This window comes from Cololabis saira, chromosome 14 (genome assembly GCF_033807715.1).
Source record: "Cololabis saira isolate AMF1-May2022 chromosome 14, fColSai1.1, whole genome shotgun sequence".
In the NCBI taxonomy this organism is placed as follows: domain Eukaryota; kingdom Metazoa; phylum Chordata; class Actinopteri; order Beloniformes; family Belonidae; genus Cololabis; species Cololabis saira.
The window spans coordinates 14,372,407-14,396,465 of NC_084600.1; the positions used below are offsets into that span (position 1 = coordinate 14,372,407).

Genomic DNA, 24,059 nt, shown 5'->3' on the forward strand with positions numbered 1-24,059 from the left:
ACCCTTTAACAATACACACACGTGCAATAAATAAATAAATATCTGAAGTGTATATTATAGAACGAAATCAAAAAACATCTCAAATGTTGTTGTTAAAAATGATCTTATCATTGTTCATTTATTTTATGTATTTTTTTTATTTATTTGTTTGATCTTTTATAATAAGACTTTTTGGTTTTCTGCGGTACAGAGGCCTCCTACCTTCATGTATCACATAGGGTACTGTCACGAGTGGGTAGATGAGGACCCAAATGCAGGAGAGCAGGAAGCAGGAGTTCCAAAAAAAGCTTATTTATTAAAAGTAAAAACAAACCAAAAAGCACTGCAGAGCAGGGTTGACAAACAAAACACAAGAGCCAATATCCAAAAACCTGACAGGACACATGGAGGGTGGAAACAATAGAGACCAGCAGGAAACAATGGAAGACCAGATATACACAGAAGGGTTGACCAGACACAGGTGCAGACAATCAGGGCAGATGGGAACCAGGGAATTCAAAACAGAACTGAAACACAAAGACACAGGTTTCAAAATAAAACAGGAACTAAATAACCAAACCGTGACAGGTACATGTGGCGGTATGGGGTTAGCTTGTGTAAAATCAGCATCACATCTAAAAGAACATCATGTATTGCATGTGTTGGTATGTGTTTATGTGTTGATAAGTGTTGATATTTGATATGAGTTCATAAGTGTTAATTTTGTTGATAAGTGTTGATATTTGATATGAGTTCATAAGTGTTAATTTTGTTGATATGTGTTGATATTGTTGATATGAGTTGATATGTGTTGATAAATGTTGATATTGTTGATATTGTTAAAGGAGCATGAGGCAGGATTTATGAAAGAAAATCGTATACGTTTTAAGTTTTCTAGTAATAATGTCAGATGAAGCGTTCCAAACCAAAAAGAATGAGCCCTCTAGTGTATCTGTCCGTTGCCTTGAACAGGCTGTGTGCTGCAAAATGTGCTGCAATTGTGCCCGGAATTTCCCGCGCTGTCCTGCAAATGTGACGTCACATGACGCTGCATGCGCGTTCTCTCCCCGTTCTCCCGTGCCGGCTTCGCTGTTGGCTGCAGTACCCCCGACGGCCGTCGTGGTGAAGGGTGGCGCTAGAGAGTCTCATTTCTTAAAAGGAGCCTCATGCTCCTTTAAGTGTTGTTATTTTTGATATGTGTGATATTGTTAAGTGTTGTTATTGTTGATATGAGTTGATATGTGTTGATCAATGTTGATATGTGTTATGTGTTGATATGAGTTGATGTTGTATCCTAAAGTTTCTTTTTTCCAGACAAAATTCCAACTTCTTACCTTCAATCTGACAGTTTCGGCGGTTCTCCCGCCTCCTCAGAGTGTCACGTGATGGGAAGTGACAACGTCCTTATCAGCTGTTTTTACTATGAGGGCGTGGCCGACCTGTCAAACCTGGCAGGTTGGCCACGCCCTCATAGTAAAATGCCTCTCCAAAGCTGGAGAGGCAAAACATTAACTACAAAGTGCACCCTTTATAGCGACGACCACATCTCCAGACCATAGGGTTTCACTACCACTCTTCGGTACCCATGGGTGACATCACAGGTTAGTCAGTTTCTGTTTATGCAGTCTGATCACTCTGGAGTTAAGAGCCCGATCACAACTTCCAAGATGGTGGCTAAGAGGACGGTTCAGCAGGTTCAGCCCGAGGTCAGGAAAAAGATTATAATATATACTGTATAGCTAGATGCCAAACTCAACAAACTACATTTAGCATGTTAAATTTTAACACGCCTGTGTTCTAGCTGTTCATGGGTACGATGCAGCATTCGCTCTGGAGAGATTTCCATCCATCATGAGGCCACATGTGAAGCAACTGATGGCATTTAGAAAACACATTTAAATAATCAAACATCAACCGCAGTCGTTCTGTATCACCACAGAATATCACTGAGGTGCACGTACAGTAAACGTGAGCTAAACACCTGCTAGCATAGCAAGGGGCACACATGTGTACATGACCGTCGTCAACGTGATCAATGTGATCAATGTCATGTATCTTTACAGTGAATGACTTTATGGGCGTAATAAACTGTAAGATAACTTGTGTTGAACACGCTTCAAAGTTCAAACCTCAGACAAGGTTTTATTTGTATTTTTACGGCCTTTTCTCCCTTTTTTTTACACAATTGTTACAATTGTTGCAAGTTTGTCGTTGTAAGTACACTCCTGTAGGCGTGTTAGCTGGCGAGACCTTTAACACAGACCTGTGACGTTCCACAGTCACATGTTTGTCTCCCTCACACCTGCAGCAGACAGAGTTTCCAGGTAGCTCCTTTTCTTGCCTCATCAAACGCCCGTCAGCCAGCAAAATTTGATTAGGTCTTCATTAGTGAGCGCTTGCTGTGGCTCGTACTGGGCGCCACTTCCTCCTCTGTGGGCATCTTCCTTGGCCTGACGAGGTTCTCTGAAGGCCACAGGCATCCACCGCCGCTCGCACAAACCCACACAGAGAACGGTATTTCAATGTCAGGCTGCAGCATGCTGAAACATTATTTTTAGGGGAGGTTATAGGTTAATAAGGAGGTGGAAGAAAATAAAAGTGTCATTTCAGACAGGTCTGGTACTGAAGCATTATGCAGCCATCTCTACATGTTCTTTGATCCTTCATGTGGTGTTCATACACACTTTAGTAGGGGATTTATGTGTGTTTTTACTACAAAACGTGCAGCTTCAGTGGTCAAAACATTAAAAACCCCCAAAAGAAAGTTCATTACCGACAAGTCCAACCTTTCTCCAAACACGGTGTCGCAGCTGAAAAAACTCCCGTTTGATTGTTTTGCACTGGTGCACCTGCAGCCTCATACGTTTTGGCATCTCATGCTGATCCTTACACAAGTGCACACATTCCTCATAACTAATCGCCAGGACGCAAACCGGGCAGAAATGCATCAGAGTCTCACTACAGACGTCCCCTCAAACACGGGACAAACGTAGAAGCACACAATAACGTGCAGAAGGAACAGATCACGGACTTGCAAAACTTATTTTTGTCTGGACACACATGTAACTGTTAAAACCTCGAATAAGTGACCGTGTAAAGACGGTCACTTATTGACTACAAAGTCTGTTTTCTAAAAGAAGGAACATAAACAGAGAGCATGTCAAGGATGTTAAAGTGCATTTGAATAGTTGAATATTGATCCCTCCGACTTATGTTAATCACTTACTTTGTGTTTGTTCAGTCCTGCTTGGTTGGACGTCTGTTTTCTCTTGTTTATCTTTAATTAGAGCGTTTGTGGACACGTAAATGAGAATTAAGATCACAAACATGGATAAAAATGTATTTTTGTCCAGTTCACCTCACATGTACAGTATGTATGCACTCCTCTCTTGTCCCTCTCTCGCTTTCTCTCCAACACACACACACACACACACACACACACACACACACACACACACACACACACACACACACACACACACATACACGCACACACACACACACAATCTCTGGTATTAGGTAATCACTACGGGGTAGGGAGTGTGCCTCGGTGTGAAGAGGGATAAGAGCTGAGGACAGTTAGACTTTCTCTCCTGATGCTGGGGTTTGTCTGCACCGAGACGCCGAAGGAGACGTCGCTTCTGCACGGCAGCCACTCGGCACTCGAACCCAGCGTTCACAATAAGAGCAGCTAATACGGACAGAGGTCACATTTACACCAAATAATCCAGAATACAAGAGAGCTGGTGGAATTTGAGAGCCGATTACACACCGAAACACACCGCAGCAACAGGACTTCTACTTTTCTTTTCCATATTTAACTTTTTAAAGGACTTTTTGGAAATCTCCTGCAGGACTTGAGACGACCTGAACGTGTTATTTTTACAGAAGTTTTTGCACTTTTTAAGAACCAAGATATTCTTTGTGATTGGGGGAGATGACATGCAATGAAATGAGTCTGATTTAGCAGGTAAGTGTGTCACATTTACTACTATTGGATGTTTTAAGGTGGTTGGTGCAACAGCTGTGTTTTCTTGTCGTGGTCACAGATGCTGGAACGGAAACACACCATTGTTGCAGATTCAAGCACTCTGAAGGATCCTGGGAGCCAACAACCAGAACTAGCGCCGTAGATTTTAGGTCACATAGTCGGGTGTTGTTTTCTGCAGAAGAATGGCGTTTGGGGACATCCTTGAGCAGGTGGGGAGCACAGGGCGCTTCCAGGTGCTGCACGTGACCCTGCTCTGCACGCCGGTCCTGATGATGGCCAGCCACAACCTGCTGCAGAACTTCGTGGCCGCGGTGCCTCCTCACCACTGCAGCGCTCCTTCCAACGTGTCCCAGGCCCAGCTCAGCTCGGAGGAGGCTCTGCTCGTCACGGTGCCGCTGGACCAGGCGGGGAGGCCTCTCCGGTGCCAGCGATACGTGACTCCACAGTGGCACCTCCTGGCCGGGAACGGGACCTCCACCCTAGAGGAGGACCTGGACGTCAGCCTGGAGGAATGCAGGGACGGATGGTCCTATCAGATGGTTGAGAGGGACACTACGGTCATATCTGATGTACGCCCGCATGCCTCTCAAATAGTTCTTCAGTGAGCATCGTCCTCAGCTGCAGATGTTTATGTTCTGTGTTGTGACGTGTTGACTCATCTTTCCTTGTCGTCAGTGGGACTTGGTGTGTGACATGCGCTCGTTGAAGCAGATGGGACAGACCATCTACATGGGGGGCGTGCTTCTGGGCGCTTTCATCTTCGGAGGCCTTTCAGATCGGTAAACCTGCTAACTTTTCAGGTCTCAGCAGCAGGGGCGTCAATTGGGTAAGCCAAGGTACGGCAGCCGCCAGGCCTTGGCTTCAAGGGAAAATGTAAATGTTTGTTTTTTAAATACATTTATGGAATTACTCTGTCTATTTGTATTGATTATTCTATTACTTAATACATATGGAATATCTACAAATGCAAATCAGAACAACATGATCGATTTCACTAGTTATTATACACTGCAAAAACTCAAAATCTTAACAAGAATATTTGTCTTATTTCTAGTTAAAATGTCTAATTTTTAGTAAAAAAAAATCTCATTACATTTAAGACAAGACTCAAAAACAACAATTTTCACCTGTTTCAAGTAGATTTTTACTTGAAATAAGTGGAAAAATCTGCCAGTGGAACAAGATTGTTTTGCTTGTAATGAGAAGATAAATCTTGTCCCACTGGCAGATTTTTCTACTTATTTCAAGTGAAAATTTACTTGAAACAGGTGAAAATGGGCAAATAACAAGTTATTTTTCTGGTGATGACTCTTGTTTTAAAGGAGTCGTCTGTAAGAAATGGCCAAAACTGGTACTGCAGTCTCTTTCAAAATATTGTTGAGCGGCGTGTACCCTCCCCCTCCTCGCCCCGACCAGAGGTTGCCAGGTAGGCTGCAGAATGCAGCAGGAACGTAGGCTGCTATGGCAGCGATAATTAGAGCCGAACTGGCAACCCGGATGCCAAAACAATACTGATTTGGTGATTGGGAGATAGGTGGAGGGTGGAGTTTCAGAAACAATACTGACTTGGTGATTGGGAGATAGGTGGAGGGTGGAGCTTCAGAAACAATACTGACTTGGTGATTGGGAGATAGGTGGAGGGTGGAGCTTCAGAAACAATACTGACTTGGTGATTGGGAGATAGGTGGAGGGTGGAGCTTCAGAAACAATACTGACTTGGTGATTGGGAGATAGGTGGAGGGTGGAGCTTCAGAAACAATACTGACTTGGTGATTGGGAGATAGGTGGAGGGTGGAGCTTCAGAAACAATACTGACTTGGTGATTGGGAGATAGGTGGAGGGTGGAGCTTCAGAAACAATACTGACTTGGTGATTGGGAGATAGGTGGAGGGTGGAGCTTCAGAAACAATACTGACTTGGTGATTGGGAGATAGGTGGAGTGTGGAGCTTCAGGCCAAAACAAAAAATGACAACATAAACATCAGTTGAGGGCTGCAACTCCTCTCTTTAAACTGGAATATCCTGGCTTGAGTGCTGTTGTCAGTGACATAAGTATTTGAAATGAACATGATTTTTAAATGTCTGTTGACATATCGGGGTCATTTTATGATTCGTTTTATTATTGCTCTTACATACAGCTCCTTTAAGTGTAATGAGATTTTTTTGACTAAAAAGTAGACATTTTAAAATAATAAGACAAATATTCCTGGTAAGATTTTGAGTTTTTGCAGTGAGCGAGACTGCATTTGAAAAAGTTCCAATTTTCTTGACCACACAGATAAGCTACATAAACTTCTGTGATGAGTATTTGCTGGACGTGTTGATTGATACTCTAGTTAAGTTCTGTGACTCGTAACCTTGCCATACCTTAGCTTCCACTGAATTGACGCCAGCGCCTGAATGTTGAGGGCAGATTCCAGCAGCAGTCATGATGCTTGTCTCCTAGATACGGCCGGCGCATCCTCCTGCTCATCTCCAACCTGCTCATGGCCGTGTGTGGAACCTGTGCCGCCTTCTCGTCCTCCTTCTCGCTCTTCTGCCTCTTCCGGTTCGGCTGCGGCATGGCCCTGTCCGGCCTGGCGCTCAACACCTTCTCGCTCAGTAAGGCGGTCAGAGGAGGAACTGCAGAAAGAACGAGGACCCCTGAAGATAAACTAATAAACCAAACGTAGACCTAAAGTCACGCGGCTACTTGGTGTAATAAGAGAAACAAACCTCTAACTTGTCAGGTGTTTTCTTCCGTCACTCTTCTTCATGTTCAATTGTGTCTAATTCTGCAGATTTGAAGAGAAACTTTCATCAAAATGCAACAACGATGAGAAAGATATGAAAGTGAAAACAAAATAGGAGCAAGTACTGATTATTATATACACAATTAATAGTTATAAAATGTAATCATGTACCTTTAATAAACTTTGAAAAGAAGAGGGGGATGAGTATTGAAACTGGAATAAGAGAAAGGAAAAATGAAGAGTTGGAACAAATGACTATGATTATAAATATCAATGAAAAATAAAATAAGAACTGAAGTTAGAAATAAACTAACTTCAAAACAGCTTCAAAATAATTCGCATCAATTAAGATACATACTCATAGTTATTTATCAGTTAATCTTTTATTCAACTTACATTGTTGTTCCAATCTTCTTTTAAATTAAATGAATTATTCTTTCCCTCTTTCTTCTCCGTAGTTCCTCATTTGTCTCATTATGTATACTTGTTAGGGTGTTGCAGGTCCACAGATGAAAGTGGGGTGCTTAGTTTTGCTTTTTTCTGTGTGTTTAACAACTTTTCAGTTGTGGAGTGGATTCCCACGCGGGTGCGAACCGTCACCGGTACGATCACGGGCTACTCGTACACGCTGGGCCAGCTGGTCCTGGCGGCGCTGGCCTACTTCATCCGGGACTGGCGGTGGTTGACCCTGGCGGTGTCGCTGCCCTTCTACGTCTTCTTCCTCATCTCGTGGTGAGGCTACGGGTCACGTGACCGAAGGCCGCGTCGCCGAAGCCTTCGCACATCAACCTCACACATACGTGTTTCACAGGTGGTTCCACGAATCCTCCAGATGGTTGGCGCTGAATAACAAACCCGAGCAAGCGGTCAAAACTCTTCAGAGCGTTGCCAGATTCAACGGACGGCACGAGGAGGGAAAGAAGATTGACGTTAAGGTGAGTGGGTCGCTGTTGTCCTGCAGCCTCGACCCGTCGCGGTGCGTGGGAAGGCCGTGACCTGAACCTGCTCTTCATTCTCCTAAAGATGCTCCAGGAGTCCATGAAGAAGGAGATGTCCTGCTCGCAGGGTTCCTACTCGGTCCTGGACCTGTTCCGAACCCCAGCGATGAGGATCATGACCATCTGCCTCAGTGCCGTCTGGTACATGCCCCGCTTCTGTTGTTATGAATAAATACATCAATGAAACCAGGGGCGGAGTTTAAAGCAGCACAACGTAACTTTCAGCTTTTGTTGAGTTTGGCGGCTCCTTTGGACAAAAGCGGTAGTGCTTTACCAGTAGTGTGGCAGGGTTCCTACCATCCACCTCCAAGTTACATAGTGCCAGGGAAGGCGATACAGACCCCTCAGACCATGACAGAGGTTCATTAAACCTGTTGTAAGTTGATGTACCATCACAATGACTCTGGAAATATTATATTAAGGTGGAAAAGTTACATTGTGCTGCTTTAAAGGGGGATGTTTATTTATCACAGCTTTAAAACTCCCTTAATGTGTCCCTCTGTTCGGGCCCATGGGTCTGGGTCACCGTGAAGATCTACCTGTACTTAGCCTAATATTTCATATCCTGACTGGGATCTTCAACTTTTTGAGTTCTTTCAGCTTAAAGGAGCTTGAGGCAGGATTTATGAAAAAAATTCATATACGTTTTAAGTTTTCTAGTAATAATGTCAGATGAAGCGTTCCAAACCAAAAAGAATGAGCCCTCTAGTGTATCTCTCCGTTGCCTTGAACAGGCTGTGTGCTGCAAAATGTGCTGCAATTCGGGCCCGAATTTCCCGCGCTGGGCTGCGGATGTGACGTCACATGACGCTGCATGCACGTTCTCCCCGTTCTCCCGTGCCGGCTTCGCTGTTGGCTGCAGTACCCCCGACGGCCGTCGTGGTGAAGGGTGGCGCTAGAGAGTCATATTTCTTAAAAGGAGCCTCATGCTCCTTTAAATATCCAGTCAAAATAAATAAATAAATAAATACATTTCCCGACATCTCCCGACATCATCAGTGAATCTGTGGTTGGTCCTGGCGTGTTTCCAGGATGTCGACCAGCTTCGCCTACTACGGCCTGGCTATGGACCTGCAGAAGTTCGGGGTGGACTTCTACCTGATACAGGTGATCTTCGGCGCCGTGGACATCCCTGCCAAAGTGGTCGTGACCGTGTGCATGAGCTTCATTGGACGCAGGCCGTCCCAAGCCGGCGCGCTCATCTTTGCCGGAGTCACGATTTTGATCAACCTACTGGTGCCGCTAGGTATGAGAGAGCATGTGTGCACCATGGTGACGCGCCACGTTGACGCGCCTGTTCTGCTGCGTCACTGATGTGTAATTCTGTAAAAACAACAACAAATGACTGGGCTTTAACTGGGTTTGCTGCAGATCAACAGACTGCACGCACGTGTCTGGCCGTGCTGGGGAAGGGCTGCCTGGCGGCGTCCTTCAACTGCTGTTATCTCTACACCGGTGAGCTGTATCCAACCATCATCCGGTGAGTCTGGAGCCACAAGCTTCATATGGAAACAAAAAGCATGTCTCACTGTAAATCACCTCTGTGATGGAGTTCAACCTCCAGCCTGGCACCAGAAATGCACCTTCACTGTAACGGAAAGAGTTGATTTAGGGATTTGCCAAAGAGCTCGTTACAGATGCCTGCGTCATTTGTTAATATAATATTATATATATATATATATATATATATATATATATATATATATATATATATATATATATATATATATATATATATATATATATATATATATATATATATATTTAAAAAGACATCACTAGCATGGCACCACGTGGGGGACCACAGGGAACCACGTGGTGCTCTCTTCAATCTCTTCAATCAATGCAAAACTTCCCTCCAATTGTAGACAAACAGCAATCAGAGGAAGTGACTGTAGCTCTGCAAGGACACAGTTACCCCTTTTCCACCAGACCGGTTCCAGGGCTGGTTCTGGTTCTGGGCCAGTGCTGAGTTTGGAACCGGGCTTTCTGTTTCCACTGACAAAGAACTGGTTGGACCAGAAGAACCGGTTCCAAGGTAGCACCAACTCTTTGCTGGTATAGAAGAAAGAACCGCTTACATAAGCGGAGGGGACGAAGTTATTAAGACCAACGGCAATAGCAAGACTGGGAGACAGAGACATTTTCAAATAAGAATGAATCTGGATGCAGCAAAGCATCATGGGTCTGAGGAGGAGACAATCGGTCTTTTAGAGATGTGTCCACGGAGGAGCTACGTGGACCAAGTCCTATTAGAGCAAATAACTTGTTGTTGCTTCAACTTTCACGCCAACGCAGCGACGTAACTGATGTTTGCAGTGACGTAATGACATGGCTCCCCTTAGCACCCCGAGCTATGGAAAACAAACCGGTTCTTAGCTGGTTCATAGTTGAACGAGTTGTGAACCAGAACCAGAACTGGAACCAGTTTGGTGGAAAAGGTGTAAGTGAGACACAGATGAGTAGAGATGAAAGATACTGTAGATATTACTGGAGGAGGTCTGCAGGGAAATGTGCAGTGAAACTGTGACGTTACTGAGCGGTTACGTTTGCGTGACCTTTCCCCTCCTCAGCCAGAACGGCATGGGATGGTCGTCCATGATGGCGCGCGTCGGAGCAATGGTGGCCCCGATGGTGCTGCTCAGCGGCGACTACATTCACTGGCTCCCGGGCCTCATCTACGGAGGAGCTCCCATCCTCGCCGGGGTGGCTGCGGTGTTCCTCCCAGAAACCCTCGGGACGCCCCTCCCCGACACAATACAGGACGTGGAAGAGAGGTACGTCTCACTTCCTGCTGTAGCAGCATGCGGAGGACCTCCAGGGTGCCATCATCAGGATCTATTGCAGTGAAATGCAGACGTACTTGGATGGAGAGGAAAAAGATGTGATTGTCTTTTTGTTTTTTTTTTGTTGTTGTTGAACACAGGGGAGCCCAGAAAAGCTCCACAATGTCTCCAAAGGAAGCAATAATCCTGCAAGACACGCAGGCCAATCTGCTCAAGCAACCGGCCTGAGACCTCACCGCGGTGCTTCTCCTGGTGGTCCGCCGCTTCACGGACGCATGCACCAGTGTGCTAAAGAAAATAGATGGGTCCTGTTTCATTTTTTCTCTCCACTCACATGTATATTTGATTTTTTTCACAAAGAGTTTTATTTTATGTCATGAATGCTGGATAGACGGGTCAGGAAATGACAGGAAGGCTGCAGAAACAGACGTCGGCATGTTAGTGAAACAACTCTTATAGCACCACTAGACCTACTGTACAACCAAAATCATTTTTTATACATATATATATTTCTTAAATATGTATGCAATAAATCATTTAATTAAGCCTTCGGCCGATTTAGGACTGTCCTATCACGTGTTTTTATAACTTCCTGCGTTATGTTGTTTGTAAATATTTTCATGGGGATCAGTTCCTGTTTTTTAAGACAAATACCAGGAGAAAATTATTTGTTTTAGTTCTTTTTACCTTGCATCACAAGCTGCTATCTCAACTCCCTGAAACAAGTCAGGACAAGAAAAGCGAGTCACTGCTACCCGAGATAAATGTGCCCCGCAGCGGGACCCGGGACAACAGCGGCGGCGGGGAAGCACCGGCAGTATCTGATGTTCACGGCCGTGTCCTGAACTAACTCTTCCCCCAAAAAGAGAAAATCAATGAGTAAAGCTGCAGATAAGGAGTATCGTCCCTGCACGTGTTGGCTCCAGTTCCACTAGGCAGTTCCTTCGCACACGAGGTCGAAGTGATTCCCAATCTTTAGACATTAACCCTCTTGACCTCACGAGCGTCGCTCCGTGGCTGTAAATGGTTGAAGAGGGCTCATTTACATAAATCACAGCAGCAGGATCTTAGTTTTTTATTTAAATTACTTCTGAACTTTGCTATTTCTGTGATAAATGCGACGAGAGGAGTTTATTCAAAGTGAATCTAGAGTCTTTTGTAACTTAACTTTGTGAAACTTCACTTGTTTTTCATGTGTTGATGTGCCGAGCGTGCAGCATATGAATAACTCACACAGCAGCGATGATGCACATTGTTACAACAAATTTATTTTCTTAGTCTTTTGTGCATGTTTTGTATACACCATGAACCTTAAGAATTAAAATTGAAAAGAAATATTACCCCAAACTTGGTCTCTATTGCTTCATTTAAAGTAATAAAATGATACATTTCAAAATATGTGGAAATGACAAACAAAATGTGCTTGAAGCCATATAGTGTTAAAGCCAGTAGATCATAGCAGGTCGTCTTTAATCGTGGCGCTGATGGCGCAGAAGTGACTCCTACCATCATCTTCATCACACAGAAATATCAGCACGGCCCAGATATACCACAATACCACGTGTGTATTTGCTGCCTCTGCTTTATCTGGCTACAGGAGCTGGAGCCTTTCTCACATGAGTTCAGGTGAGTTTAGATGTAACAGCAAACTTCTGCTGATCATTCATCCGGATTACTGATGTTATGAAATCATTAAGGTTATATTTTAAACCAATCTTTTAGTCCTTACAGTACACTGAATTCAGTTGTTTTAACCACATTTTCCTTCAACCGCCCTCTACCTATAATAGCTGTTTGTGGTTAAATGATACCGGACACAATGAAGACGCCATTAAGCCCAAACCGAACTGAGGCGTCTCCTTCCTGCTGCTTTACCCCCACCTCGCGGTGGAGTTGCGGTACTGCACGTTCAGGTCTCGCTTTATCTGCATAAATTCTGCAAAATCTGAATTTTGAAAACTAAAATGACACACACTGACAATAATATACATATATATTTTTAAATATAGATTGAGTATGAAGGAAATGGCCATTCAGACATGTGTTACGCATGTTCAGTGTTTGATACAACTAATCTGTTTTTCATGTAAATGAAAAACACTGTAAGCTGTTATCTTAAATATTTTGCCTGTGGAGGGATACTAATGCTGGGAAAACCATTGATGATGAAATTGATTAGCCTCATAAATGATTTAAGAAGCTTCCTTTAAGTTTGTCTTTACTTTTTCTGTTTTGTAACAACTCCTGAAACATTTTATTTTTTAAAATTCTGCAATGTTTGGATGTTTGGGTCTTACACATAAAATTGTATTTTATGTGTGACTGGTCTGTTATAACTTACAGCCCCCCCTGCGCACACACACACACACACACACACACACACACACACACACACACACACACACACACACACACACACACACACACACACACACACACACACACACACACAAATCTCTCTAAGTGAGTGCATGTGTGCTCTCCTGCCACATGGGGATTTTAAAAGCTTTCTGTAGAAATAACTACAACATGAAATGATATGAATAAAGATTTATTTTTCATATGAACAGGTGGATTCATTTTTCATTTTATTTTACAATCTATGACAATCTCGCTTTTTTTCTTTTTTTTCTAGCATATTTCAGGGATGACATGGGGGAAAGGTTCTTTTTTTTATTGCTGAATGTTAAATGAAATACACTTTCACTGACTGGAAAAGAATTGTCTGCTGCTTGTTTTTTTTCTATTTTCTTTATTTTTTTTTTGTTTAACCATGCACCCATCTAACCTTGACCACAAGGACATGCAGAGGAGAGGAGTTCAAACATTTCAAGCGAGGGTGGGGTCAGGTGGGATGCCGGGGTTCTTGGGGAGCGAGGATGGGGACGGGGGGGGGCGATGAAATACAACTGAAGAGAGGGGCAGGACATACCTGGAAGCATCTCAGCTCGGTGGAATATCGCTCCTAACATAAGCACGGTGGACCGAGAGGTGACAAATAAAAGGATGAAATACCTGCAAGGTGTGACTAAATGTGAGACCAGAGACGATTCTTTGTGAAAACACCACTGTGCATTTACCGTACAGCTGTTAGACTTGCAGATCAATCTTAGGACACTTTTTCCATAAATCACCAGACAGCTCTGCTTTCAATCTTTTGCTTTTGTTTGTCTGTTTTTTAACAAGGGAGTGTTGACGCCACTTGGATCGTGTTTCCCCGATTCACCGAGTGAGTCGTCATCATTTACAGGCTAAATTTGAAATGACAGGATCTGTCAACAGGACAAAGCAGCACACGGTACTAATCATGGCGACGATATTTAGATGCTGCCTGGCGTCGCTGGGAAGTGTGCTGGTGGAAACCAGCGGACAGAAGAAGTGGTGGGAACATTCATCCAGAGGAAGGCTGACCGATGGATTCATGGCTGCATAACGGCGGTAAAAAAACAACTCCAGTAAACATCCATTTGTATCACGGTGTTTCATCCTACACTACACGCATCACATAGTTTTTTTTTGCACACACAACACACTACAGTCACCTCCTAGAAAATGATGTAATCAAACAGCAAAATAGAAAGTTTGCATATTTTTGCATTGTATGATCCTCCGCATCATCACAGCCGTCCCGTTTTACGTGGCCTACTACGCCTCTGATCGCTGAGCTGCTTCCACCTGGCTCCGCTTTTCTCTGCGTGAAAACCGCTAGACCGCATCGAGGTCCTCGTCACCTGAGAACCTCGGTCTTAGGTAGACCGTACGGAGAGGAGGAGGAGGAGGATGAAGAGGGATGGCGAGAGGGGAGCATTTTGGAAATCCTGAGACACTGTGCGGCCTTTAACCCCGGGGCCACGAAAAACAGAATGGACACAGAAGGATAATGAGATGTGGGAGTGGGGCCAAATCTGAGTGAAAACAGATGCAGCGTTTTGCCTCTGATGGTATGAGTCCCCCTGTGCCAAGTGGTTGAGTATTTGTTGGCCTCGTACGAGACTAACATGAGGAGAGAACCTGTGGGGAATAAAAGAACCGGGGCGGGATCGGGGAGGGGCGGCGGGGCTGGAAACACATCAAGCGGTGACATGGAGACCCACAGCAGCCTTACCTGTCCACCTACACTGGGGGGGGGGGGGGTCACTGCTCGGGTCGGTTCTGCTCAGACACTCAGCTCCCCTGAGACACCGGCAGACCCACAGGGTTGACGTTACCACGGCGATGAAATCCTTCTGACAGTCTCAATTCATGCAAGCAAATGCACACACACAAACACACACACGCACACACACACACGCACACACACACACACACACACACACACACACACACTCAACCGCACCCCGTCTCTCACGCTGCTCTTTCCTGTTCATTGGTAGACATTAGTCAGAGGGCAAAAGTGATCTACATGTAACGTGGTTTTTATCAGGCGCTGGATTCTACAAGCGAATCATATTAATGTAAACATACACTTGATGTCGAAGTGGTTTATATTATGTGATATGAAAGGGGTTATGCTCCAGTGGGGATACACTTCTCAAAGAATGCCATTTGGAAAAAAAAGAAAAAAAGTGAAACAGAGAGGACAAAAAAAATAGAAAACAAAATAAAACACAAAATGAAACAAAAAAATCATAAATGTGTATAAAAAAAATGAGGCGTCCATATAAGAAAGGCTACAAAAACCTCCACTGGCCCTCTGGCATCGGCAAACAGCAAAAGGCACAACAATATTACTCTATTTTTTTACGTTGTGAAAAAACTGGCACATCTTTTTATGCTGTAAATCAAAATGTACATATAAATAGAGTTTTCCCTATAAAAAAGTCTTTGCTGTTAACTAGTAGACAACTTTTGCTAAAATGAAAATAAATATTTCATTTGTTTAGAATATCTGTCAGTTATATAAAATAAAAATATTTCTTATAGATGCAGGTCTATACTATAGTGATTCCTGTTGGTTCATTATCACTCTTTAATGGGGTGTACTGTCCGGTTTGGAGCGTGAGTGTGTAAGTCTTGTCGGCACGTTGCCGTGCCCGCTTTGCCGCCCTGACGGGTGAGAAGTCCGACTGTCCACCGGCCTGTAGATGGTGGACGGCTCGGCGTTCATGTTCTGCATACTGAGGAAGGGCGTGCTCTCACCGTCCTCCTCTGACTCACTATCCGTTAGGCAGCTTCGAGACCCGTAGTCCCAGGACGCCTCGTATCCACGCGGGGCCACGTGGCCGTTCAGTCTGGACCTCCTCCAGCGCCGGCTGCCAGTTCCGCTGGCTTCGCTTCTCTTTGGTTGCTCTCGAGAGGAGAGATACTCCTGGGTGGTCTCATAGTCCTCTTCCTCCGCCAGCCGGTAGGGGCTTGCAGGCAGGCTGCCTCTGCTGTCGTTGAGATAGGTGCGGCGCTGCTGCCGGTACGACTCCTGGCTCTGGGCGTCGTGTAGGGGCACCTGGTAGCGGCGCAGGAGCGGCTGGTCGTCCTCCAGAGGATAAGGATTGTGGACGGCAGGAGGGAGGGACATGGCATGGCTGGCATTGGGGGATGTGATCTGGAAGGTAGGCACCTGCGGGGGCAATGAGTAATGGAAATCCACCGGGGAAAGGCGGGCTGGTGTTGTCAGGGCAGACACGTATCTGTGGTAAACACGGAGAGGAGGTTCCAGTTAATTAGAGAACAAAGAGCTGAGTAAGAGGAGCATATGAAAGGCAGTTCGGATGTATGGTGTTAACTGAATAAACATCACACCTTGAAAGTCACACTGCGGAAAACCGCGTAGATACTTCTCCATTGAAACATTGTAGGGTACAGTTTCCGTATGTTAGGTTGCTGGGAAAATATTTACCTTAGAACCAGCCATTATCTAAATGTTGTTTATCATTATCTTACTGTTTCCGGCTACGTTGTCCCTGTTAAAGCTAAAATCTGGCCTAAAATTAATGCCATCATTGACAAAACTTTTATTGGGCGTCCCCCAGGGGTCTATCCTGGATCATCTTGGGTTATAAACACAGAACTTTTGATAGCGTAATTGTTGTTACTATGCCCTTTAATACATGTGCTCAAAACCTTGTCACCGCAAGGACTTCAACATCCTAAACATTGGCTCATCATGGGTATCATACAAATCTGACTCCGGACAACAGAGACTTTTATTCATCGCATTCAGGCCTCTTCTTTGAAGATCATTTGACTAAATGTGAGCTTCTGAAGCAGTAAAAGTGAATTTATAATCCTCAGGCAGAAATGAGTTGAAGGAGACATTATAAGGGCTTTGCTCTATTCAAAACGTCCTACTTTAATGAAGCTATAAGCATATCTACTCTTATATAGTTATTCAAGTATATTTTTATACTATTGCTGACTATTGTTCTCTATTACATTGTAGTATTAAAGTAAAGTAATGATAATGTAATACTATGCATTATAATTACTTCTATTATTACATACTAGTAGCACAACTAAATGCTGGGCGCTTGTTATTATATCACTGTATTGAACAGTTCTTAAAGTAGGTATGGGTGCTTTATAAGTTTTATAAACAAGATTCAGGGGTAGGACTGGATTCCTACTCTGTTTCGAGCATGTTGGTGGATCCGTAAGGTCTGCCTACATATATATATATATATATATATATATATATATATATATATATATATATATATATATATATATGTGTATTCTGTTTTTTGTATATATATATATATATATATATATATATATATATATATATATATATATATATATATATATATATATATATATATATATATATATATATATATATATGTATGTATTCTGTTTTTTACTTTTTTGTACTCTTTTTTTGCATGTTCGAAATAAAATCTTCAACTCAACTCAAATCAAATAAATGTGAACAAGATCAACATTTACCCGTGTATTAACGATTGTTTGTGTTTGGGTTAATATTTTAGCATGTTAACTAAGATAGCTGCATACTAAGGCTGATATTCTGCAATGTGACCATATAAACGTCATCCACATGCACTTGGGACATGTGGTCAAACATTCCCATGCCCGCTGGACACCATCAGGAAATGTTGAAACAGACATTTGGAACTTTAAACCACAACTTCAACATTCAGCTTTAAGGAGACCTAAACTAATTTTCCCCCAAAGACACTCGGTAATCTGCTTATAATATTGTATGTTTCAAGCACTCCACGGTCGCCTTGGAAACACAGATCATGTATCACTGGCTTCAGATATTCCCCATTCTGGTGATTGGGCGAATAATGAAACTTCCTGTATGATGGAAGAGGTACGTGTAATGAGGAACGACTCTACGGGGACGTTAACAAGCGTGGCTCTGCATTTCAATCAAGCAGCCACACCTTTAAGAATACAGGCGTGTTAATATTGTTTTTTTATATCCAACGATGTAAATGACTCCCCAGTTTAGTTTCACGACTCCTCTGGGACCGGTCATATCCTTCTCCCATGAGGGCGTGACCCTGCTCTCAGCTTAAAACGCAGTGTTTTAAACATGTTTTCAGAAAATGTTTACTAGGTTTACCTTTCAAGCCTTCCTCAGCCCTCCCTTATGTTTACCTTGAACAGCTGATGACAGGAGGCGGGTTCCTAACATTTAAGCCCCTCAGCCAGGACGAAGGGCAGCTGTTGCACAGACATCACAGACTCGCTCACACTCTCACCTTCCTGCCTCTCTGATCTTCCGTCCTGTATAAGATTTATGTCGCTGGTGTGTTCCTCGTCATGTACACTTACGTCCGTGGGTTCAAGCAGAGGATGGATGGAAATCATATTTTTCTGAGTGTGGGATCCATAGACTGGACTGTCCATCTGGCGTCCATACTACTGATAATTAAGTGTGATGTAATCCACCAGAGGCAGCACAAATGGGAGGATTCTTTCTATTATATATTAAAAACGGGGGGAGAAAACATTTCGTGCCTTGTAACCGTCTTTTAACATATAAATAAAAGAAATGCCGTCTTTGTTCATTTCATTTCGGCTGGGCTGCAAATGTGTACATGGAAAATACCTATCCTCTTAAACCATTCACACTAGAAATTATACACAATTCAGAATTGATTAAAAATAGATAACAATGGATATTAAAAAAAACTGTTTACTTTTCACTGTTCATATTATTTTAATTAATAAAAGATAGTTTCACTGCATAAAAATGGGTTCTGATTCCTCCCAGTTGTGTTTTCACAGCGGTGAAGACAAAAAGTGTTGTAGAAATGTTATAATCATGTCATAATCAAATAACTGTGAAGGCAACAAGGCAGTCTTAAAGTCCCCTGTTTCAGTTCTGGCGTGCTTGTTTTAGCAGGATAAATACACTGGACACTTAATTAGGTTTCACGGTCAAAAGCCGAGGAGGCGACGCTACTGATGGAAAGGTGCAAAAAGCCACGGTTAGCGTTTGAAAGTACATCTCCAGAAAAGCCACAGTCTCTCTGGGAAAAGGCCGATGGAAAGAGTAAACAAACATGTTGCATTCAGAAAAACTACATTGTGGTGCTAATATGACGTGGAGCTATTTGGAGGTATTAAATCAGGTGATTAAAGAGCCATCTAAGATAGAAATGTGTGTTAGAAGACTAAAAGTAAAAGGTACTCTAACAACATGAAGATCTCAAGAACTGATTCAGAAACACACACAAAATGTTTGAAATCAGAAAAAACTGCCTAACAATGACATCTTACCAAAATTACACAGAAAACCTTTCAAAGAAAACTTATATAATAAGATTGAATGCACAATAGTGAAAGAGTGTCAGAAAGTTCTGGCTGATAAATGCTAGCGCGCTAATATTTGGACGTTTTATTTCCAAATATTAGCGTGTCCATGTCACATTTGGTGTTTGTTTGATTTTCCTGTTAATACAACATCTCAGTGGGAGAGTTTAGGGGAGATTATTTTGACAGCTTGCTGGTCTCGGACCTTCAGCGGGGTCTGTCCTCCCAGCGGCGGAAGTTCAGCCCGAAGGCGGCGTGTGAAAGCGCCAAGACGCTTCGTTAGCGAACAGAAGCAACATTGTGAAGTAGACGTGGTCCAAGAGGATCTACGGTAATGTGAGACTCCGATAACCTCAAACAGAGAGGGATTTAACTTAATTAATCATCATCTGGTGTGCTTTTTCACTTTGGCTTAGTTTCGGCTAAATAGATAAATAAATGGAAGCCGATGATGGACCGCTGAAAGCAGCAGATTATTATTGTTACGCCCTGATACATGAAGAATATTGACTGCTGTTGTGCTTTATGTCTCTCTTGAGTGCACGGCGCCTTTTCAACTAAATGATGGGCAATAGTCGTGTTATGGTGCCCACCCTCTCTGCGGCTGTCAAAGGTTGAAATGCTGAAATATTTACTGCGTGCTTTGAAATACATATAAACACAAAGCACTGAACCATAATTAACAAAGAGATTTTTTTTTTTAAGAGAGAAATAATTGTCTCTGAGCTGTCGTCACGTCGTCCCGTCTTGCCCTGAGCCACATGAGAAGATTGATAAGTCTGAGCCTCAAATGTAATAATATGTAGAGAGCAATTATAGACTTCAGTGGGGCTGATGAAAGGCACGGCTCCTCCTCTGTTGGACGGCTTGTTTCGGCTTCCTCTCATTACGCTCACCTCACTCTAGCCTGTGTCTGGGTCACCGATTGAGAACTTCTCGTGAGACTTTGATGGCAAACAATCGAGGGTCAAACAGATCTGTATTGGTGTTTGGTGATATAGAGGGAATGCGCATGATGTCACAGATGCGACTTCACAGAATTGCAGCGCATTTTGACGCACATAGCCTGTTCAAGGCAACGGAGAGATACGCTAGAGGGCTCATTCTTTTTGGTTTGGAACGCTTCATCTGACATTATTACTAGAAAACGTAAAACGTATACGCATTTTTTTCATAAATCCTGCCTCAAGCTCCTTTAAGAGAGACAAATGGATTGCTGCGATTCCCAGAAACAACTGGATTCCAGGCACCGAAACGTGGATTTGAGGTTCCCATTTTGTATCAGGTAATGTTGGATTTTTGGGTAGCTAACGTTAAACGGTCAAATCATAAAGTTCGGTGTCCTCATCACTTTAATTTCGCCAACAAATCCTGCCTTGAAGTAGGACCAAGCGTTAAGACTTTTGTAAGCCTTCAAGCTTTGCTTCGTGTATTTCCCCGGCGTAGAAATTAAGTACATATAAATATCAGGAAACTTGATTCGTGGCCATATATTAATGTCCATTGATCACTGGTTCTTCAGGTAACTGTACGGGTCACTGTCAAGTCCAACTGCCTTTAATTTAAGCCGATAATCGCCTGTTATCCCGTCTTCTCTACAGTTTCCCCTACTAGTTGCAGCCATTTTTGCCACTCAGTGAGAGTAAGGGGGCTGGTCCAGTGGGGAAGTGACATCAATGCAGACCCTCTATATCTGAGACACCGTTTGACATCTTCTCGTGGGACTTTGATAGCAAACAATCGAAGGTCAAACAGATCTGTATTGGTGTTTGGCGATATTGTCTGAGCATCTTGGCCTCGAGTTCCCGAGGATCTGGATCCCACCTGTCGCTGTGCGGAGAGTCTCCCAGCGAGTCGAACGAGTCCCCGTACTGTAGTCCCGGCCGATGGGGGTCAGGGTAGCCACAGTGCGCAGCTCGCCGTGCTCGTGCCTCCATGCACGCGGGGCTGCTGCATTTACTGGTCCCCACGGATGATGACATCATTCCCGGCGAGTCGGAGAGGATGCTGTCAGAACGTTCCAGGCTCCATGTGCGTTCATCATGTCTGACAAATAGAGAGGGTGTTAACACGGACATGCCCACAGGATCCCAGCGGGACCCCCTTTTTCTGTCTTTTGTGGTTGCGAAACAGGTATTGTGGCATAGAATTGTCAAATTGGTTTAATTTACTGTATGAATTGTTACAGATTACTTTAGTAATACTGTATTTGACCCGCTCTTTGTACGTTTTGACCGTATAGAAACGTAATTCTTTGCCATTTTAAGAATGTGATGTGTACCTGCTGCACTCTACTGCCCTTACTTTTTAACAACTTGTGCTTTTTATTATTTTACCTCTTTTCTTATCATTTTACTTCATTTTATTTGTTATTCATGTTTTAACTGTGTCTTGCCGCTTTTAATGTTGATGTAAAGCACTTTGAATTACCTTGTGTTGAATTGTGCTATACAAATAAACTTGCCTTGCCTTTAAAATAAAGAACAATATTCTATATATAAGAGGCTACTTTTGCCCTTCTGCAGAATATTTAAGCACAATAATTCATCAACTATAGTTCAACTAATCCTGCTGCTTCTCCGCCGGGGAACTGGACGGTTCCTGCCACACGAAAACATGTGCACACCCCTTTGATATGGTTCCCTGACACGTACTTAAAAATGAGTTGGGCCGCAGTTTATTGCTCCCAGGTAAACGGTTATGTCCGATCTTGTTTTACGTATGTCGTCACACACCCTTTAATTAAACAAAAAAAAAACCTCACCTACAGCCAGCTGGTAATAATAAGCAGCCCTTCCCAGGGCTCTTGTTTTCAGCATTATTGATATGTCTCTTTTTCTCAATGAAATTCAGACGGACAAAAAAAACAAAAACACAGGCTTTGAGGCATGAAGCTGAACGCCGCTCCCAGATATGCTCCAGCAGCTTAGCCAGGAGGAAATGTTTGTTTTGGTGCTCTATCATTGGATATAAATCTTTTTTAGAACAATTGCGTGTCTGAGAAATAAGAAAAACCTTGTTTTATCACTTCTTCTACGGAAGAGTATTAGGGCCATGCAGGAGAAAAAATATTTGAGAGGGGAAGATTTTTTTTTATTGTGCATTTCGAGAAAAAAGTTGAAATGTCGAGATTAATGTTGAAATACAATTTCAAGAATAAAGTCGAAACATTTCAACTTTATTCACGAAATTTTGACTTTTTTTGACTTTTTTCTCAAAATTGTACTAAAACATTATTCTCGACATTTCGACTTTTTTCTCAACATTTCGACTTTTTTCTCGAAGTGCATAATGAAAAAAAAAATCCTCCTCTAAAATACTATTTATTTTTCTCCTGCGTGGCCCTAATACTCTTCCGTACTTCTTCCCCTTCTTTGTAAAAAAAAAAAAAGGTCAAAACCAGCCAGAGTCGAACCCTGAAACCGAAGGTTCAGCCTGCAGCAGTCACCCTGCTGCTGTTTAAAGGGATTGTGACATGAAAAACACATTTTTCTTGATTTTTTGTGTTTTGTTGGGTTACTTGACATCAATTACACCCAAAAAACAACGAACTTTTAACATTCAGTGTATTGTGTGCTTTCTGGGATTTTCCGCATAACTATGCAAAAACGGCGCATCTGGTTTGCTGGCGGGCCGTTACGTATAAACCCGCTAAATCACCGCCCCCTCCACCCAGCTCCCTGCCTCCTCTCCTCTCCAGCGCACCATAAAGGCTGATTTATGGTTCCGCGTTACACCGACGCAGAGCCTACGGCGTAAGGTTGCGCAGCGACGCGCACCGTACGCTGAACCCTACGGCGTAGGCTCTGCGTCGATTTAACGCGGAACCATAAATCAGGCTTAACACGGAGCTGTTTAGAGCCTCTTCTGTTCTCATCACCAGAGGACAACTGCTAAGAAGACCCGCGGCCACTGACTGGACTTAAGATAAGGGGACACTGCTGCTTGCATGCCTTTATTTTTATGATTGTTTGCGGTGGACTACTTCGCCCTGCTGCTTTTCCGTGCATGCTTCGCCTGTCGCTCCCGGCTTAACTCTCCGAACGCCGCTGTTAGAAGTCTGGTTCGGTGTGCGCACGGACTTCATCCCCGGGCTGTAGTCGCCCTGTCTGGGCTGTGTGTGTGGGTGTTTGTGGTGTGCGCGCGTGTGTGTGGAGACGCCGGCAGAAGTGTGTAGCAGTTGGGTTGGAGGAGGTTTGGAGGAGGAGCGGCGCAATGATTGACAGGAAAGGGGGGAAAGGAAGCGTTTTTCACGGCGCAAAAAAACACTGTCATAAAAAGCCAGGAATGGAGTACTAGAGTGAAGTTTTTCTTGTTACACCCTTTTAGACACATTTGAGGGATGTTGGCCAAGACTTTTAATAGTGTTAAAAGCATTTTAAAAATTATGTCACAATACCTTTAAGGATTTAGGTCAATGGTTTTAAATGTGGATCATTAAAAAAAAAATAGATTTGCGTATATATATGTATATATATTAAATATAGTAACAATGCACCAGCATGGTATTAACCATTAATATGTGTGCAGACAAGGTGAAAAAAATAAATAAATAAATAGATTTGACCTCATTAAGAGATGCCAGGGTGTGCATCCGTGAGTCATGTGACGTGCACGGGACACACGCTCACCTGTGTGTTGATGAATGAGCTCGCGTGGAAGAATTGTGAGATCTGGAAGAGGCGTGACTGGCGGGGAACGATCCCTCCGTCGCGGGCCGTATGACTCGTTCGGTTGCAGGGACATTTTTTGATATGTACTGTTTCAAGAAATAAAAAGTAAAACAAGAAAACGTTGGTTACATAACCATGCACTTGTATTTTTATCTTCATATCTGGATATTTATCAGGAA

The 24,059-nt window shown here is 43.3% G+C and overlaps 2 protein-coding genes across 6 annotated transcripts in view; one reads left to right on the forward strand and one right to left on the reverse strand.

Annotated features, from left to right (window-relative positions):
- The first annotated feature begins 1,505 nt into the window (after positions 1-1,505).
- slc22a6l (solute carrier family 22 member 6, like) lies at positions 1,506-11,833 on the forward strand. Its single transcript, XM_061739808.1, has 12 exons — positions 1,506-1,580; positions 3,499-3,949; positions 4,029-4,539; positions 4,646-4,749; positions 6,417-6,571; positions 7,266-7,434; positions 7,514-7,637; positions 7,726-7,841; positions 8,732-8,946; positions 9,072-9,180; positions 10,274-10,477; positions 10,627-11,833. The coding sequence occupies exons 3-12, from the start codon at positions 4,153-4,155 to the stop codon at positions 10,712-10,714; spliced, it is 1,671 nt and encodes a 556-aa protein (XP_061595792.1). The 5' UTR covers positions 1,506-1,580; positions 3,499-3,949; positions 4,029-4,152; the 3' UTR covers positions 10,715-11,833.
- Positions 11,834-14,952: 3,119 nt separating this feature from the next.
- Positions 14,953-24,059, reverse strand: part of nrg2a (neuregulin 2a) — a 74,388-nt gene continuing 65,281 nt past the window's right edge. For all 5 annotated transcript variants that reach the window (XM_061739806.1, XM_061739804.1, XM_061739805.1 and 2 more), the window contains 3 exons: positions 23,839-23,966; positions 21,032-21,253; positions 14,953-16,110 (listed from right to left, as the gene is read on the reverse strand). In XM_061739806.1, coding sequence (XP_061595790.1) covers positions 15,456-16,110; positions 21,032-21,253; positions 23,839-23,966 — 1,005 coding nt within the window. In that variant the 3' untranslated portion in view covers positions 14,953-15,455. The remainder of the gene's footprint in view (positions 16,111-21,031; positions 21,254-23,838; positions 23,967-24,059) is intronic.

What these genes read in the sequence shown, in the direction of transcription:
- slc22a6l (XM_061739808.1), top strand. Translation starts at nt 4,153, where the DNA reads ATGGCGTTTGGGGACATCCTTGAGCAGGTGGGGAGCACAGGGCGCTTC. An exon ending in CTGTATCCAACCATCATCCG is followed by an intron (nt 9,181 to 10,273) that starts GTGAGTCTGGAG and finishes TCCCCTCCTCAG; the next exon opens with CCAGAACGGCATGGGATGGT. An exon ending in ATACAGGACGTGGAAGAGAG is followed by an intron (nt 10,478 to 10,626) that starts GTACGTCTCACT and finishes TGTTGAACACAG; the next exon opens with GGGAGCCCAGAAAAGCTCCA.